This window comes from Lacerta agilis, chromosome 17, assembly GCF_009819535.1.
Source record: "Lacerta agilis isolate rLacAgi1 chromosome 17, rLacAgi1.pri, whole genome shotgun sequence".
Classification (NCBI taxonomy): domain Eukaryota; kingdom Metazoa; phylum Chordata; class Lepidosauria; order Squamata; family Lacertidae; genus Lacerta; species Lacerta agilis.
Genome location: NC_046328.1, coordinates 7,875,850 through 7,894,104, shown reverse-complemented (window position 1 = coordinate 7,894,104; position 18,255 = coordinate 7,875,850). Strand labels below are relative to the sequence as shown.

Sequence of the window (18,255 nt, the reverse complement as noted above, 5' to 3'; positions counted from 1 at the left end):
TTTATCTTCTTATGAATTTAATTTGACTTTGCTAATTTTTATGCCACATGCTTCCAACTCTCACCAGCTAGGCCTGCTCCAGCCCATCGGATATTTCAGCTCCCAAGGATCTTCTGAGGTTGCTCCTGGCAACCTAGTACATTTAAGTGCTCATGCTTTGCCACTATCTCAAATATTATTTATTTCATTTAAGAGCCACCCAAACACAATAGTTCTCTGGGTGACACACAAATTTATTTTTTAAACACATTTTTTTAAAAACTCAACAAAAATTAGAGCAATGAACACTTTAATGATATAAAAAATACTGTTTTGAAGCAGATATATGAAGATTGAAAAATCACACACAATTAATACAGAGTCAAAGCAATAAATTTCACACAGCTGTAGAAGCATGCTAAAACCACAGTGTAATGCAAAGATTAAACGTTTAGAGATTTAAATCTAATGATTTAAAAGGCCTGAGAAAATAAAAAGGCATTTGCCTAGTACCAAGAAGACATTAAGGTGGGCACCAAGTGGAACTCTAGTGAGTACTCTCTGTACAAACAACCTTGGCAGATAAAAGTAATTAATAAAACAAAAGCCAGATGCTTACATCACTCCTGAATGCACAGACACTACTGAAATCAAATTATGTGCAACTGGCAGAGTGACTGCACCCCCATAGCCTCTCAGACAGCCCCCCCACTACTTGCCCAGGGCCAACTGTGTCCTTATCCTTGTCCAGAAACACCACCTAAAGCTTGCATTTTGCCTTAAATGCCTTGATTCCGATAAAAGCACTTCTGAATCTTGAATTTAAGTGAAGCCTGAAGGAATTTGGGGGGGGGGGGGCAATCTCACGACATTTGTAGCTTTAAAAAAGTGATTCACATAAAATATTCAGTTTACACAACAATGTGAAATCTTAAGTTATTCAGGTACCATTTAATTATTTGTGGGAGCGGTTTTTTGGGGGGGGGGCACACGCTTATTTTTTTCCTTAGTGCTTTTAAACAACATTGGCATTTCAAATGCTAGATCTAACGTGAGCTAGCCTTATTTTATGTCACATGAGCATCCATCGTAGTGGTTAGAGCACTGGACAAGGGAGAGCAGGGTTCCAATCCCTGCTCAGTCATGAAGCTCAATGGATGACTTCAGGCGAGTCACTATGCAGTTGAAGTTGAACTACAGGATTATTGTAAGGAAAAAATAGAATAGCCCCAAAATGAGCTTCACGGAGGAAGGGTGGGGGTACAAATGTTAAAGAGCATGAGAAATTAACCATGGGTGTGATTCGTGTCAGAACACAAGATGCAAAAGGTGTACACATGGAATCTGGGTATGCCACTGCTGAAACTTCAAAGGATGTATAGTGAAGGATGGGGAAGCAAACATCACTTTTTTAAGGGGGGGGGACACTGGAAACAGAGAGTATTGGCCCAATTTAATATTTCTTTTACATCATTTCAGCAACTTTGATGTAGGCCAACAGGCTATTAATTTCAGATCTATTTTCCTTCTGGAAAAAGCTTTCATTCAAGTCTAATAAATACTAACATTTCAAGCAATGCTGGCTTCTGTCTCCTACCCTGCCCCAAGCAAAGTTCTTTGCCGTATATGCCACTATGGTTGAAAACACCTTTACTTTGCTCACCTCTAAATTGAAGGCATGCTCCTCCATCTTCTCAACCTCTGCATCTGCCAGGGGATTCTTCAGGTTCTGCAAGAACAGTGCAGCTTTTCTTTTTCGTTCCGCCTGAAGCTGCTTTTCTTTCGATTCCTTGGAGGCTTGGGCTAGCTTTTCCCTTGCCGCCGCCGCTAATCTGTCCTCTAGTTTCTGCTTTGCTAGGGAAAAACAGGGATACAGAATGTGGAGAGTTTACAAGGAGGTAACTTGCTTATCACATTAGGAGGTCAACAGTCTTTTAGCCTGAGCTGCACCCTTGAGTCTAGAAAACGCACATCTATGTAGCTCCTAAAGAGCACCTTGGGGGATATATATATATATATATATATATATATATATATATATATATATATATATATGCCTTAAAATGCATTAGAAGTTGTACAAAATGAAAGCAGAGGGGAGAAACCATTTGGTTGGGAGAGATTAAAAGACAAAACAATGTAAGATTATGAACACTGGACTAGGAAGAAATTGGGGGGGGGGAGATGAGTTTTGTAATAGAGAGTGCAACAGAAACTGAGAGTTCGGTTCACCAAGAGAGAGAAGTCACAGAAATGAACAATGGAACCAGAGAGGATGTTTAATAGGAATGTCAGGACCACTGGTTTACCTAACTCAGAAATGTCTATACAAGCAACAACTATTTATGCTTTCAGACAGGAATTCTTCCCAGTTCTATGTAGGTACCAGAGAATGGCTTTTCAAATGTAAAGAACTGAACTACAAGCCTTAAATTAGTGTCTGATGAATGGAGAAACTGAGATGGGGAACAGGGAGCATGCAACATAGATAGATAAGAAGGCACAAGACCATGGCGAGACTTAAAGGTTAAAAGGAAGAAATTGAAACTTAATACAAAACAATAGAGGAAGCCAGTGGAGTGAAACATATAGAGAGTAACATGATTTAAGTAAGAAGAAGAAAATGTTAACAGCCCGAGAAATCCTTTTGGATAAAGGTGCATGCATTGCTTGTGTATTTGCAAAATTTTGTGGGGTGCATTCTTGCTTATGAATAGATAGGACTGGATGTGACCTGCTCTGGATGGGGTCACACTCCCTCAGAAGCAGCCAATACATAGCTTGTTTTTTTCCTGGGTGTATTACTTTTGTTTGAGGCTCAAGTAGCATCGGTGGTGTGGAGTGCCTTCCACCAGCTTCGACTGGTGGATCAGTATGCCCTTCTGGACAGGGACAGCCTAACCTCCGTTGTCTATGCCCTGGTAACCACTAGGCTGAATTACTGCAATGTGTTTATAGGTTGGGCTGCCTTTTAAAACTGTTCAAAAAGTACGACTGAAGCACAATTTGGCAGCTAGACTGCTGACAGGGGCAAGGCAGTCTGAACATTCAACACCATTTCTGGCCCAACTAGTTTCGGGGCTAATTTGAGGTGCTGGTTTTGACTTGATAGAGCTGTATGCAGTTCATGCCATTTCAATGGTGGCAGTATGCTTGTGGAATGCACTCGCCAGGGAGGCACAACTGGTGCCATCTTTACAAACTTTAAGGCACCCAGAAACAACTTTTTTTTCTTTACTTGGGCTTTTGGTCCTTAATTTGAGATCTACTTGTATATAATAATTTCATGCCCACTGAGTCTCCCCGACTACCTAATCAAGATAGTTGGACCGGAATGTGGAGGGGGCTCCCCACACAGTTTGCAGAGTGTATGTATAAGCCACATGGTTTTAAAAATGTACCTGATGAATTAGCCTAAAAACCAATCATTTCAGAGCACAGATTTCTCAAAGCATTGACAGAACCTATCTCTTGCATTATGCAATAGTATTCTGTAATTCCTCAGTGTATACAGAGGCACCCAAATTCTTCACTCTTGAGTATCTTACAGGCCATATGGCTGCAACAGCTTCAATACATCACCACTGGCATTTCATAATTATGAGAAAGAACAGCAGCATGTAAGTGCGACTGAAGACTTGCCACAAGTTAGGTTGTAGAATCCCTTGTGGAAATGCTAGCCTTTTGTGTCCCCCAACCATTTTCATTTCTCTTTTTCAGGATAATCTCTGCCCATGGATAAAATTATCAGCTCCAAAATCCTTTAACTGAATTAAGACATCTCCCACATTTTGTGCATGTGTCTGCTGTTACCATCCCCCAGGAATAATTACATCCCGGGATTATATCTGCACTGTCTACCCTTGCTTCTGTTCTGTCTGTTGTGCTTTTCATTAAACTCTTATCTTGGCTACTTTTAAATGTGCTTAATGTAATTTGTGACTATGCCAAACACTTGCTGAGATGAGGACAAAAGAGAATAGCAAACTCTCCCCCGCCCCCAGATCTATTTCCAAACCCAGCAAAGAGAAGTCTCTATAGGAGTGGTTCCCAAAGTGTAGTCCATCAGTTTCATTCAGCTGGTCTGCAGTGGTGACTAAATTTTAGCATATATTGTAATAGAAAAATCATTTAAGTGATCCATTAAGAGCCTCAGCAATTTTGAAGTGGTGGAGGTTAGGGGTTGGGAATACCCACAACTGAAAATATGAGTAACTGGAACCAGACGTTCAGAATTACTGATGGACAAGAGTTTACAGTGGGAGGGACAATGTGGTAATTTAGCCACTTGAAAAATGGAAAATGTGGAACTGTGGGTGGTGAATCCCAAACTGTAAAGAGGTAATTGGTCAAATTCAAACCACATGCCAATGAACTTGAACTTATAATGCCTTAAATCCCACTATTAGCTGAATGAAATAGCTTAATTGATTTGTGGATTATACACACTAATTTACATGGGAGTAAGCACCAATGAATTGAATGGGACTGAACAGATATGCCTAGGATGTGCAGTTACAGAATAATGATGTCTTCAGTAGAGTACAACTTTAACATGTTCCATGGATTAACAGTTCACGTGTACACATTTTCACAGAGGAACAAACATCAACACCCCAGCAAATAAAATTGTATAAGGAGTAAGGGAAGTGTTTTTAGAAATGTACTGGGAACAGAGCTATTACCCTCCATCCTAGCATTACTTTAAGAGCAAAAAGCACATTTTTATACAAGAACCCAATGCAAGAGCAGTAAAATATTTCTAACTCTGTGGCACCATCATCAACATTTCTAAGCAGCTAAATTCCTTCAAGCTCCTAATTAAAGTTCCAAATACCACATTTTTCAGCATTTCACACTTTTGATTCTATAATGCTCAGCTGTGACTAATCAGAAGTATATTATGTCTGTTTCAATTTTCTCATTTCAAGTTTGGGCAAATGCTCACACCTTTTGGGATTTATATACATATTTAAAATGTATTTAATATGAGCATTTTAAAAACAAGTAACCACTAAATAGTTCTTTTTTCATGAAGACCTACCATTTAACCTTGAAAACTAAACATACAGCTTTCCTGACTGTTAGTTCTCTTTCAAGAGTGTTATAAAGATGTTTTACAAAAGATCAACAAATATATTTAAATATATTATAGATCCATTTTCAGAATGAGAAACATTCCTCCTTTAATTTGATGTTTATCAGTTGTTTTTTTACCTGCAGACATGAAATAATGAATTCATAGTTAACTATAGAACCTGACACTCCAAAAGATACTTCCTGTAGGAGAATTTTTAATAAATAATTCCATTTGGAAGTGACTTCATATTTTTTTATTTAAAATCTTATCTTTGCATCTCAGTAAGATGCCTATTTATAAGATCTGAAAGGCAACATATTCTCTGCAGCAACATTATGAATTCTTCATCAAATTAAACTTTTATATTTTACTGAATTAAGATGCACAGATGCAGATTAAAAGTATAATCCAATTCAACATAAAGTTTTTAGAAATTTACTGAAAATGAGGAAACAAATGCCCTTTCCCCAGCTGCTTCCATTATTTGATTTCTAATAAATCAAATGTCAAAGTCTGGAGAAGGTAACATAATTTACCAGCCAGACCTTTATAAGAATTTTGGTTGTTTGTTTTAAAAAAAACAGTCTATGCTAAAACAGAGAATTAATATAATGCAAGCTTTGTTTGGCAGGGGCTTGTTTCTTTCTGTATGTGCTATACACGCAAAAATATTATGCAACACAAGGTTACAGGAAAGAAATTAAAAGGTGAAGAAAATTGCATAGGGGTCAAGCATTGTAATCTGACAAAACTTGATACAGACACCTCTGGCTGCTGCCAATACAACCTTAAGCATCCATGATGAGCAACAACAGGACCAGAAGCACCCCAGGGCTTTTTAGCCAAAACACCATCTATTAATGTGCTTGTGTTTCCCAGGTAGCAAGGCATGATGACATTATGTCATCCCCTTCAGTTCAGAACGGTGTTCTCCAACCACATGTTTATGGGAAACCTGCAAGTAGGACATGAGCACAACAGCAATGCTGTGGAGAAACACAGTGCTTGGTATTCAAAGACATACTGCCTCCAGTACTGGAGGTAGTACAAAGCCATCACAGCCTCCATGAATCTGTCTAATTCTGTTTTAACACTACCCAATTTGGTACCATCCTGTGGCAGTAAATTCCAGTCTAACTTAGTGTTGTGTGAAGAAGTACCGGCACTTTCTTTTGCCTGTTCCGAATCTTCTCATCTTCAGTTTCACTGGATGACGAAAACTCCTCCTTAGCCACTGTCTCACACTCTGCAAAGTTTTGTTTTGCTTTTTAAATACACCTCTCCCCCTACCTGCCTTTTTTCTAAGCTAAAGAATACCTTCACATATGAGTTCTTAAAGAATCTTTCATTCACCTGCATCCAGTACCTGCTATGGACAAACACTCACCAGCAGCATCAGGAACAAATTAAAGGCTTTCACAGTAAGGCTGCAATGTGCCCTTATTTTTAAAGTTTCGATATGATGTATATTGCCTCCATTTTTCAAGGATTTACTTCCTTTAAGTCAAAATCGTTTCCAGTAATCCTGGAACTGCTAGATCCCAACCCCTGCCCCACGAAAGAGCTCTACTGAATGAATTATCAACAACGACCAGTTAGACCCAGGATGATATTCACATGCTGCTGGAAGACCCAGGACTCTATAGCAGATGGCCAAGGACACTGCCCTCATCAACAATTTTATTTGCCCACAAGTTGAGCATCTCCTCCACATAGTTCAGTCCTGCCATTTATGTGGCATGTAGATTCTGAAAAGACAAAATGTAAGCATACCAGAGTATACTGCTTGAGCCATCACATGGCTATGCTGTTCTTCTTCTATGCAGCATTAAAGCAAATAGCATTGGAGTCCAAATCACAAGGGCAAGGCCATGGATGGCTGCACCTGGAATATATGCCTGCCAATTCAGGGTCTCTAAATTAAGTGGTATGAGCTAGAATTTGCAGCATGTAAACAGGATGTGCTGCCCTGCTGAACAGATAAAGGCAGGTGGCTAGGGTCTTTGTAGTTTTGCCACGTTTTGCCAAGTGGAGGCTTCATACTGGTGGTCAGTCATAGGGCCCTTTCCGTCATATGGCCCTTTCCGTACCTGAAGCCTCTCAGGCCTGAGTGTGCAATGTTCACAGCTGCCAGGTTAGCTCACAATGTCAGAAGGTCCTAACATTCTTAAATGAAGCACTGAGCACTTTCAAGGAGAACTCAGCCACCTGACCAAGTTGCTGAAGGAATAGCACCTAGCCAGGGGAGTAATACACTAATCTGAGTCTGTGCACCCACAACTCCATTGTGTTTCTTATCAGCCTGGGATGCAGTACATCCCTGGCCTTAAAGATGAGTCCTCCAAAATTTAAAATGCACTAAGCACTGCCTCAGAATATTTCAAGACTTTGAAGAAATATGAAGTCTGTATTTTTAAGTTGTGTACTGATGGCTATAGCAATATAGAGTCTCTGAAGTTATGCTACCCAAGTGATGGTGGTGATGCATTTTGTGACAGCTACTATTCCAGACCTGAAGGAGCAATTAAAACTCAATTTGTTTAATTATAAGAACATTGCAACACATATAAAATTGTTGAGTAGGAGTTTACAGACCAATTCTTAAATGTGCTTCCCTAGCACCACACACTAGATGCATGACTAAGACTACAGCTACTTTTGACAATCAGCATCTCTGAAACACAACCCATGTTTAGTAAAGGGGGGGAAAAAACCATGAATGAGAAGTCGTTATGGTCCAACTCAGCTCAAAGCTTGCAGTGCACGCTGTGGCCAATTCACAGCGTTCCTGGGGCCTTTGTACACCACTGCTAACAAGCCCGAGCATGAAATACAACTTTTCAATGATTACATCTAGTTGGTAAACCGTGGATAATTTTATTCACCTCAGAACACCAGCAATTTATTTGTATCAACCATAGGCCATTGTAGTTTACAAAAGAGTTCCAGAATTCAATATTTTTTTAAAAATCAAATCATAAGTATAAGACATAACAAAAAGTAGCAACTCCCTGGTTTTTTGTTTACTATCAATTTCCTTCCCTTTCAGTCCACTCTCAAAACAAGAAGTCTGCCAACAGTACACATTTACAAGCTCCAAGCATTTCCTCTCCTCTCCCCAGTGCTGCTGCTTTTACCTTGTTTGGCTTCCAGCTCCTCCTGTGTCAGCTGAGGCTTCTTCTCTTCAGCAGCCCCACTGGACATGGCAAATGCTGAATGGCTGTTTGAGGTGCTACTGGCATTCTCTTGGCCTTCCTTGCCTTCTTCCCCCTCCTCGTCGCTGTCATCATCAAGTTTCACACGGTTTTTCTCCAAGGGGAGCATGTCATTTTCTTTGGCCCTGATTGCAAAGCTTATTGGTGCAAAGGATGCTATTAAAAAGGAAGTGACAACTAGTGAGATATTGTTGACTAGGCAATCTATGAATCATTTTGCAATGAAAACAGCTCCACCTCTGCACAAGAGGGGAAGTAGCAGTAGGCTAGAGAGAACTCCCAAGATGTGCAGAGAACAATAAATACTTAGCTAACCATCTCAACTGAAGATTCCCCCCCACACACACACCCCGAGCTCAATGAAAACTGGCTTTGCCCAGTGGTACAGAGTGCTGACTATTTGGGGGGTGGGGCAGAATAGAGTATCCTGAAAGCAAGCACAACTGGCTGGTTTGAAACCTGAACAAGAACATTCTACACTGCAATGTGTTGCCCTGGGTCCCATCTGTGCTACATTGTGCAGCTGGTGTAGCTTTCTAACAGAGGCTGTTTATCGTTGCATATGTATTAAGTTTTTATCTCATTGTCTGTCACTTTGTGGATCTTTATGGCTTAAAAGAGGATTGCAAATATTAAACAGAATAAACATTGAAACTAAATAGCCAGCTATCTACTTCTATAGTTGTCTTAACACTCAAAACCACTGATAAGGGGTGGGGGAGTGGGGTGAAGGATTACAGGCTAGGAACTTGGTTTTTAGTTCACTCATGTCTCTGGAGAAAAGAAAAGAAATAATTTGCAGTGCCCCCAACTTCTTGCTCCTTTTCTTCCCCTCTGCAGACTGAATGCACATTCTTTTGAGGCTGAAAATCATCCTGCTGAACAGGATGGAAGAGTCCGCATGTAAACCAGCACCAATACATCTCTCTCCACCACATTTAAATGGTCCCGTAAAAACAGTGGAAAAACAAATGATCCCCTTAAGTACTTAACATATTCTGCATGTACCTGTTACAGGTAGATAGCCGTGTTGGTCTGCCATAGGCTAAACAAAATAAAAAAATAAAAAATTCCTTCCAGTAGCACCTTAGAGACCAACTAAGTTTGTTCTTGGTATGAGCTTTCGTGTGCATGCACTCTTGTTCAGACATGAAAGCTCATACCAAGAATAACTTAGTTGGTCTCTAAGGTGCTACTGGAAGGATTTTTTTTTGTACTGTATGTACCTGTTAGGCTTAGAATACCATTAAGTTGGTGGTTGCAAGGGGAATGATTACCTTACCCTCATGGTTAAAGGGTAAATTCTGATCTGAAGATTTGGAACTAGTAAAAAGCCCTTTCGAAGCCAGGAATAGAATGATGCTTGCTTTTCTAAGATAATGTCATCTGCCCCTTCTTGCATGCATGCAAGCTGAAGCTTTCCTTATAAGCATTTGTGCTTTGAGCCCTAGCCAAATATAGGCAGCCTGCCTTTGTGTTTTGGAAAAAAGAATTATGAACGCACACAAAGCAGTTAGAATGGAAACTTTATAGAAGCCTTAACCGTGGAGGCCGCTAGGGCTAGCTCTATCACTCATTTATATAGCAGTCCTAACGGGCAACTGCTTAAAAAGCTTTGCCTTGTTCAGTCTTGGTAACGATTCTCAGGCAATTGGTAAAATGGAGCTGACAGAGAGATAAACTGGCCGTGAATGCCTGTAATGCCGTTCTGCTGCTGAAGCTTAAGCAATTCTGGCCCATCAAACTGCCTGGATGGGAGACTACCTTGGAACCGCACTTAGGATACTTGAGCTTTTTGGAAGGAAAACAAGGTATAAAGATGGCAAGTTGACCCAGAATATGAAACCAAGTTTTCTAGATTCATGTTTGATAGTCTAAAGAGTTTTAGACACATGTAAATCCCTCTTTATACAACCTCTACCATTACTGATTCGGAGAGGGCATATACATCAGTATACATCAGTGATAGGTAAAGGGACCCCTGACCATTAGGTCCAGTCGCGGGCGACTCTGGGGTTGCGGTGCTCATCTCGCTTAACTGGCCGAGGAAGCCGGTGTACAGCTTCCGGGTCATGTGGCCAGCATGACTAAGTCGCTTCTGGCAAACCAGAGCAGCGCACGGAAACGCTGTTTACCTTCCCGCTGGAGCGGTACCTATTAATCTACTTGCACTTTGACGTGCTTTCGAACTGCTAGGTTGGCAGGAGCAGGGACCAAGCAACAGGAGCTCACCCCGTTGCGGGGATTCGAACCGACGACCTTCTGATCGGCAAGCCCTAAGCTCCGTGGTTTAACCCACAGCGCCACCTGCGTCCCAACACATCAGTGATAACAGCACCCCAATTGCATGTAGAATGTCCCATGTTCACTCCTTGGCTCTCTAGTTAACAAGATGTCAGGCAGCAAATGAGAGAAATAACATTCTTCTGCTGGCGACCCTGGAGAGCCATTCCCAGTCTGAATGGAAGATATCAGGCTAATTGGGCAAATAGTCTAACCTGGTATATGGCAACTTCATACTTCCTAATCCTCAAACCTGGATCCATTGCTTGAACTTTTTCCCCCTGCTAATGTTACAAACCACGCAATTCAATTTTTGGCCCTTTGTGGTTTATTATCTTTCCAAAAGGCCATTTTCAAACCTGACCTCTTAATTAAGACAGCCTAACCCACTTGCAACTTTTAAAATAATGAAAGACTTTTTCACCTTTCCCCCACTAAATCTGACACCAAGAGGATTTGCTGGCTCACCCAATGGTACTTGGCAGATTTCATTTAATACCAGCCTACCAAAAAAAAAAAAAACTTTGAGGAATTGCATTGCAGCACAGCAGAAAGAAAGGCGAAGCCTATGCATTTCCTCCTATCTACAGCATTTCACAGCTTGCCTTGCAACTGGCAGAAACTCTTGTCGTATTGGAACATTTGTTCCCACCCTCTACCGGAAATGAAAACTGATGAAAGACTCCTCCATCACTATGATCCCCTCCCCACCACCACCAATGAGAAGCCAAACAATTTTACACAGCTATGGTCTGGCAGCAGCTTCCTCTAGATTAAACACGCGCAAGGGATTGCCTACACAAATTTCTTTCAGTTTAACTGCTGCCTGCTGCAAAAAGCTCCTGAAATTCAAAGGTTTGATTTTATTGGAACAAAGAATACAGGAGTTTCATCTGGCAAGCATTCTGCTACTTATCAAAATAAGAGTTTCCAGCTCTGTGGTGCGGCAATCTAATCACTGGTCACATGAATACTTGATGCTTCATTGAACCAAGTCAGGCCATTGCCCCCCACCCCACCCCAAGACTTAACAGAAGTTCTTTTGCATTCCAGGCAGAAAGAAACCAGTAATTTCCCAGCCTTGATACACAACTCAAGAACTGAACTTGGGACCTTCTGTTCCATCAGCAGCTGAGCTATGAGCCTCCACTAACAGCTACACTACAGCCAATTCTCAAGCAGTCACACTGCACTCGGGGAAATCGTTCTCTGGAATGGCTTCTATAAAGAACAGAACTAATGAATCCAAGCTTCTGTATCACCCTTCCCCAATCTGGTGCCCTACATATGTTTTGGACTACAACTCCCATGAAACCCTGCTAGCACTGCACCAGGTTGAGGAAGACTGCTCTCTGTCAGCCTTGAACCAAAGAAGAGGGACCTTTTAAGCAGGTATGTTGTATTAAGTTGTATGATATTTAGAGAACATCAAGACATAAATCTGGATCCATTACTCAGTTGAGTTTTCCCTCCACCCTTCAGATGAGTTCAAGTGTTCAAAAGATTATTTATTGCTACTAATGCATGTATTTATTTGTTACACACACACACACACACACACACACACACGGGGTGTCTGTTGGTCTCTGGTTCCCACACATACAGGCATACCTTTCACCAGTTTGCCATCATTGGCAATTTTAATGGCCAGTGCATCTTGTTTATCATTTCCTTGGGCAGCAGATTCTACATCTTCAGACATGTTGTCAGTGGGAAACTGGGCTTCTCCAGGTTCAGTGTTGGCAGTATCAGCAGGGACATCCTCCGATAAAGTTGCTACCTGCTTAAAGGCGGGAAAATACAAGACAACCTCACTTTCCAACGAAAAATGAAAGCCTATGGAATACAAGTAAAATGGCTGGCATTTTTAAAATTAAATACAATTAATATGGACTACAATTAAAGTGGCTGGCCCCTCTTGGACAGAGCAGCACACAAAGCTCATAAAGAACTAGGCTTCAAGCATACAAGTGAACATACCACACAAAATATAGAATATGACATCCCTTTACATGTCATTCAGGTTTCTATGTATTCTCAATTGCAAAGAGCACATCCCTGGGCTATTTTAAGTACTTCATAACTTTAAAGCACCTTTATAAGAGCTAATTTACATGTTCAGAAGCAGCGCATAGTACAGTCCTTCAAGGTCCTGTACTATAAAGCAGTACCACCACAGGAGTATGAAACTAGATGCTTCTTCCTGAGCAGTCACATCAGCCCTTGAATCCTGTCCCTGGAAAAGAGTAAGGTTGCAATCCTACATATACTTATCTGGGAGTAAGCCCCCACTGAAGTCAATGGAGCTTACTTCTGAGTAGACATCATAGGATTGCACAGCACACAGAATTCCTATTGTGGGGCAAGGGAACAAAAATGCCTCACAGATTCTTCCTTAACTCAATTAAAAGTATGCACTGCATACTAGGTTCCATATTTGATCTTATAAATTTCAAAGCTGTCTCTGTACATCACAATGAGGAGACTGCTTCACATGTTACAGCCCCAATTTCTTACGCAAGCAAAATGAGGCCAGACAAACATACAATGTATATGAGAGTGTATGATGTTACTGAACTACAACTCCCATTAGTTCCAGCAAACAAGACCAATGGCTAAAGGAATTGTAGTTCAGCAACATCTGGAGGACCAAAGGTTTCCCACACCCAGTGCAGAGAATATCATACTGGCTACAAACAATGACTTGACATGTGCAAATCAGAGACAGGGAATTTGATTCTCTCCTATCACAGTCCAAAATGGTTTCAGTTCTTCGTAATACACCTATTACCAAACTGATACTAGCTGACCTGCCCATTTACTTGCTGTGAAACTTTCATTTTATGCACCAGTTATTAATGAGCTTGGAGATTTTTAAGAAAGCATAGCAGCAGACGAAAAAGCTTGCGATGATTCAAGTATATTTGACATTGCTATTTCATGCCCATTACGGTAGTCAAGAGAGTCATTAAAAAGCACTGTACTAACAGCTTTGTAATAAGAATGTACAATGAAAGTCCAATATACAAAATGGCTAAGCATAAAGTTTTTCTTTTCTTAAAAAAATTGTTGAAATCTTTAAGGAACAATCTTAAAGTTTAGTTTCGCTTATTGGCTGCAGCTAATGATACCAATAAAATCTAAGAGTATTTTTGGCATGCAGTTTTAAGCATTAGCAACTCCCACTGTTAGAAAAAAAAAAGATGAACACATAATAAAACTTCAGTAGTAAGAATTTATCTTCAGAAGAGAAAGGGGCACTTGAGTTAATTGGTCTAATTTATTCATGGCAGAGCAAACTTATGCCAGAGATTGTTTAGTGTGTAAAAAATACACCCCAAACATATGATTTGTGGAACACAGACAATGGAAGCAATTTAAAACTGATACTGAAAGGAAGTGGGGGGAAATGAGAAGATTGCACAGACCACAATCGTTTACTCTAACTGGCAGCAACTCTCCAAGGTTTCAGGCCAAAAGCAGGGAAAGCAGTTGTGCTCAGTTGTTTTTTATAAGCTTTCCCATGGACAACATCATAGGTCTCTGCTGCTCCTAGCAGCCTATTTCATCTGTTCGCTGAGTAGATTACTCTACTTTTAGCTGAATATTGAGAGTCCACCTCAAACTGTGCTTCCCTTGCTGCATGCAGGAGAGCTTATAAGCCAGACCTTTTGTAATGCCCTGAAAACCTGCCAGTGTCATACACAAAGGCTGGTAAATCACTTGCTGGTTGGCCTCACACTGCAAAATAATCTACATAACTGGCACATTTGTCATTGCACAAAAAAATAATTTATGGTGCTCCCACCCTTTAAGGGGGAGTATGTAAACTTCCCTGCTCAGTTATCCTGCCTGGAACCATTACAGAGGAACAGCCTAAGTTTATAAACTAACTTAAATAAATGCCTGCAGAATTGATTCATCCACAGATTAATATCCTCTAAATTCAGACCAAGCCTTTCACTGGCTATTTCACACTCATCATCCATGCCTGCACTGAAATCTCCCAGCACAATCATCAAGAGATGTTGGGAAACATTGGTTAATCAATTTCAAATGAGACTCTAGGGAGCCCCCATATTGTATACTGAAATTATGATCTTTATACAGGACATACATATTTATGCAAATTGGTTCAGATCAACTGTGTCTTTTCAGGTGGATACAGTTTCAGGAACTGGATTCAGTTACCTGCATATCTACATTTAAACTACTAACCACCCCTAGAATAAGGCCACCTCTACTTTTCCCTTTCTTGCAAGAACTGATAAAGTGCTAAATCCCAGTAGCTCAATTTCTGGAGCCTAAGACCCCTGTAAACCAATTAACTGAAATTGGGGGAAACCTCAAAAAGCCAAACCCCCAGATCCTTTGACTTGTTACCCCACCCTGAAATAATCAGTGACAACAATTTTAATGATATTCTTTGGGGCCCGAAGCATATCTTTTATGCCACCTGAGAAGGCTGCAATGTTTTCTTTGATTGTGCTAGAGAGTGAGGAGGAAAGGAAGTGGTACTGGAATGAAGCAGATGGATCCATGACTAGCCCTGTGATTTGCTACTCAACAACCTCCCACCCATTATTTCCTGGATGAGTTTATCCCCTCAAAAATCAGGTAACTCACTAATGGAAAACAGCAAGGTGAACTCTGCAGGTTTGTAAATCACAGATGTTTGAGCTTTGAGAAATGCCTGAAGTCAATGGTGTAAGTGAAATCATTACCAACATACTTTACTAACAAAACTGGAACCCTCTTTCTTAGGAACACTGAATATGAGCCATCAATGGTATTTTAGAACCTTAAAATGTTTTGAAAGCTCTCAATGGAAAGCCCTGTTATAAGAGGCAATAGCGGTTTTACTGTCACTTGAACAAGACTGGTGGAGAAATAAAGCGACTAAGAACCATTTAATTACCACAATGCACTGCTCAGAAAAGGCTCTCAGAAACTAAAAAGTTCTTAAGAATTGATGTACGAATTGAAAACTCTACTTTAGAAAAAGTAATGTTCCTTTCTTTAAAAGGACTGCCTCTAAGTAGCGATTAAAACAAAAAAAAAAATCTGCTACAAACAGGGTTTGAGGATTTTCAATTATGGAGAGGGGCTCATTTTACAGGATTTCAGATTGTGGGCATTTAAACAATAATAATTTTAAGAACACAATAAGCTGAATGCTTAGTTTTGAAGCTCCTGAAAGTTTTTAAATGACAGACAGAAGGCAGCTCATGTTGGCCAGCACCTGGCAGTCAGCAGAAGCAGTATTTTGAATGGAGCAACGACGGAAGTATCAAACAACACTGGCTTTGCCAATAAAACCCAGTTCTGTGATTGATGATGGTGATGATGATGGTGGTAGTTTTATTATTTATATCCCACCTATCTGACTCGGTTGCCCCAACCACTCCGGGTTGCTTCCAACATACCTATAAAAACTTAATGAAACATAACACATTAAAAGGCTTCCCTATATAGGGCTGCTTTTAGAGGTCTTCTAAAGGTTATAGTGCTACTCATCTCCTTGACATCTGATGGGAGGGCATTCCACAGGGCGGGTGCCAATGCCAAGAAGGCCCTCTGCCTGGTTCCCTGTAGCTTCACTTCTCGTAGTGAGAGAACTGCCAGAAGGCCCTCGGAGCTGTACCTCAGTGTCCAGCTGAATGAAGGGGGTGGAGATGCACCTTCAAGTATACAGGGCCAAAGCAGTTTAGGGTTTTAAAGGTCAGCACCAACACTTTGAATTGTGCTCAGAAACGTACTGGGAGCAAGGAAACACACTGCCAAAAGGGTTCTTCAACCTTCTCCTCCCCCATCATGCACCTCACCTGCTTACTCTCCAGAATCTGCCAAATAGAGCAAATGGGAACAAGCAACTTGAGGAGCACAAGAGTGCAGAGGCTCTGCCAAAATATATGGTTATAGGAGGGGAGAAGGAAGCTGTGTAGAAGCTGTCTAGCTGATAGGTTGCACAACAGAAAGCTGCTATGCACAAACCAAGGAGAGGGCAGTTGTAGGATTTATATTGAGCTCCCAGGCTGATAGCTAGAGATAGAGAAAATCAAATAAATGCTTATAAAATTTCAGTAGTATTTTGATATGTCACTGTGGTTTAAGTTGCCTTAAAAACAAGCCTGCCAGCTGTGTGTGTGTCTACTAGGGATCAACCAGTGTATCTCCACCAGTGCCTGAACTATCTGGTGAGAGGCATGGCCAAGGCCTTGCATTCTCACCATGCAGCTTAAAGAAGGTAAAAAATATATACAAGAAGCCTCTCATAGTGTTCTCATCCAAAATCTCAGCACAGGTGAGATTAAGGCATTACCTCTGCACATGCCACGGGGTCTCCCTACCCTTCCCCATCTTTTCCATAACCCAGAACAAAAAAGAGAAACCTTCGCCTCCTCCACATGCCCTCTATGTGTTTCAGAGGAATTGGGAGTGGAAAGCCAAAACTGAAGCCACACCAATGATAGTGGACCTCAGCAAATTCTCTATTCAATTTCAAGGAGAAATGGGCTCATTAATGGCTATCAGTTTAGGGTTGACATATTTCAAAAAGTAAAAACCAGGACACTCTGGAAGACCCCCAAAATTGTTGAGCTTTTTTGCTTTGTTTGTTTTTGATTGACGTCGATTCCGCCTTTGAAATCCCGGTAATGTTTGGGAAAATCCGGATGTATTGGTAGCCCTATATTAATTATGATAGCTATATGGAATCCTGTCTGTCTCTCAGTGCAGTCACAGGTCATCAAGCCTGAGCTTCCACAGCTGCCACCCACCATGAACCACCATTGGCAGGACTGGCAACAGCAGCAGCAGATATGTACTATGCCTACGCTAATGTTTTATGCTCGTTAATAATGCTGTCTTAAATGTGCATTTTACAGTTGAGTTCCTTTAGTAACGTTTTCTTTTAAGATATTTTTTTGTTAACTTAGCTGTGTTAAATGTGCATTCTGTAGTTGACCTGCTCTGTAATCTTTTACTGTATTTTGAAACCTTTAAGATAATATTTTAGTTTCTGTTATGTTTCTTTGAATGTATACTTTATATTTGACTTTCTTCAGTAATGTTTTATTTTGGATAGTTATTTTCTTGTTTTGGAGATATTTTTCTTGAAAAGGTAAAGTGGTATAGAAATGAAATGAATAAAAATAATAAAATTCCATGTTTCAAGGGAGTGTGCTAGTTGCTGGGGAAAGTTAAGCAGAAAAAAAGCTTTTGTCTTGACACTCTGCCTGTGGCATTCTGGAGGACTGATTGGCCACCATATGAAACAGGATATTCAAGCAGATGGTCAATCAAGTGAAGATGGTCAGTCTCCTGTGGTATTATCCACCAGGGGTTCTCAATTTCTAAAATCAGGAAGCCTCTTTGCCTAGTGCATAAAGACATTTGTTGAATTGCTACAGGCAACAAACTATTTGGAAGTCTGGCCTCAATCCCCCCTGAGCCCTCTGGCACCTGGCCATTAGACCTGCTTGATAATGTACTAGCACCCTTTAGTCAACAGAAAATAAAATCCAGGTGAAAACCAAATAAAGGGTTTTTAAAAGGATCAACATGATTAAGTGAAAAATATATTAACTAACTATATTTCACCTGTAAACATGAAGAGTTGTTATACACAGCATTTAAGTAAGTAGTGAAACGGTGTAACCCACTACTAATTTATTAGTACACTCACTACTAATTTCA

General features: G+C 40.5%; 1 protein-coding gene across 3 annotated transcripts in view; it reads right to left on the bottom strand.

The window, feature by feature from the left end:
- The window catches only part of SFSWAP (splicing factor SWAP), a 95,725-nt gene that overhangs the window by 40,636 nt on the left and 36,834 nt on the right, over positions 1-18,255 (bottom strand). For 2 of the 3 annotated variants that reach the window (XM_033174978.1, XM_033174980.1), the window contains 3 exons: positions 12,169-12,340; positions 8,197-8,430; positions 1,643-1,833 (listed from right to left, as the gene is read on the bottom strand). In XM_033174978.1, the coding sequence (XP_033030869.1) occupies positions 1,643-1,833; positions 8,197-8,430; positions 12,169-12,340 (597 nt within the window). The remainder of the gene's footprint in view (positions 1-1,642; positions 1,834-8,196; positions 8,431-12,168; positions 12,341-18,255) is intronic. The other variant, XM_033174979.1, reaches the window with a different exon arrangement.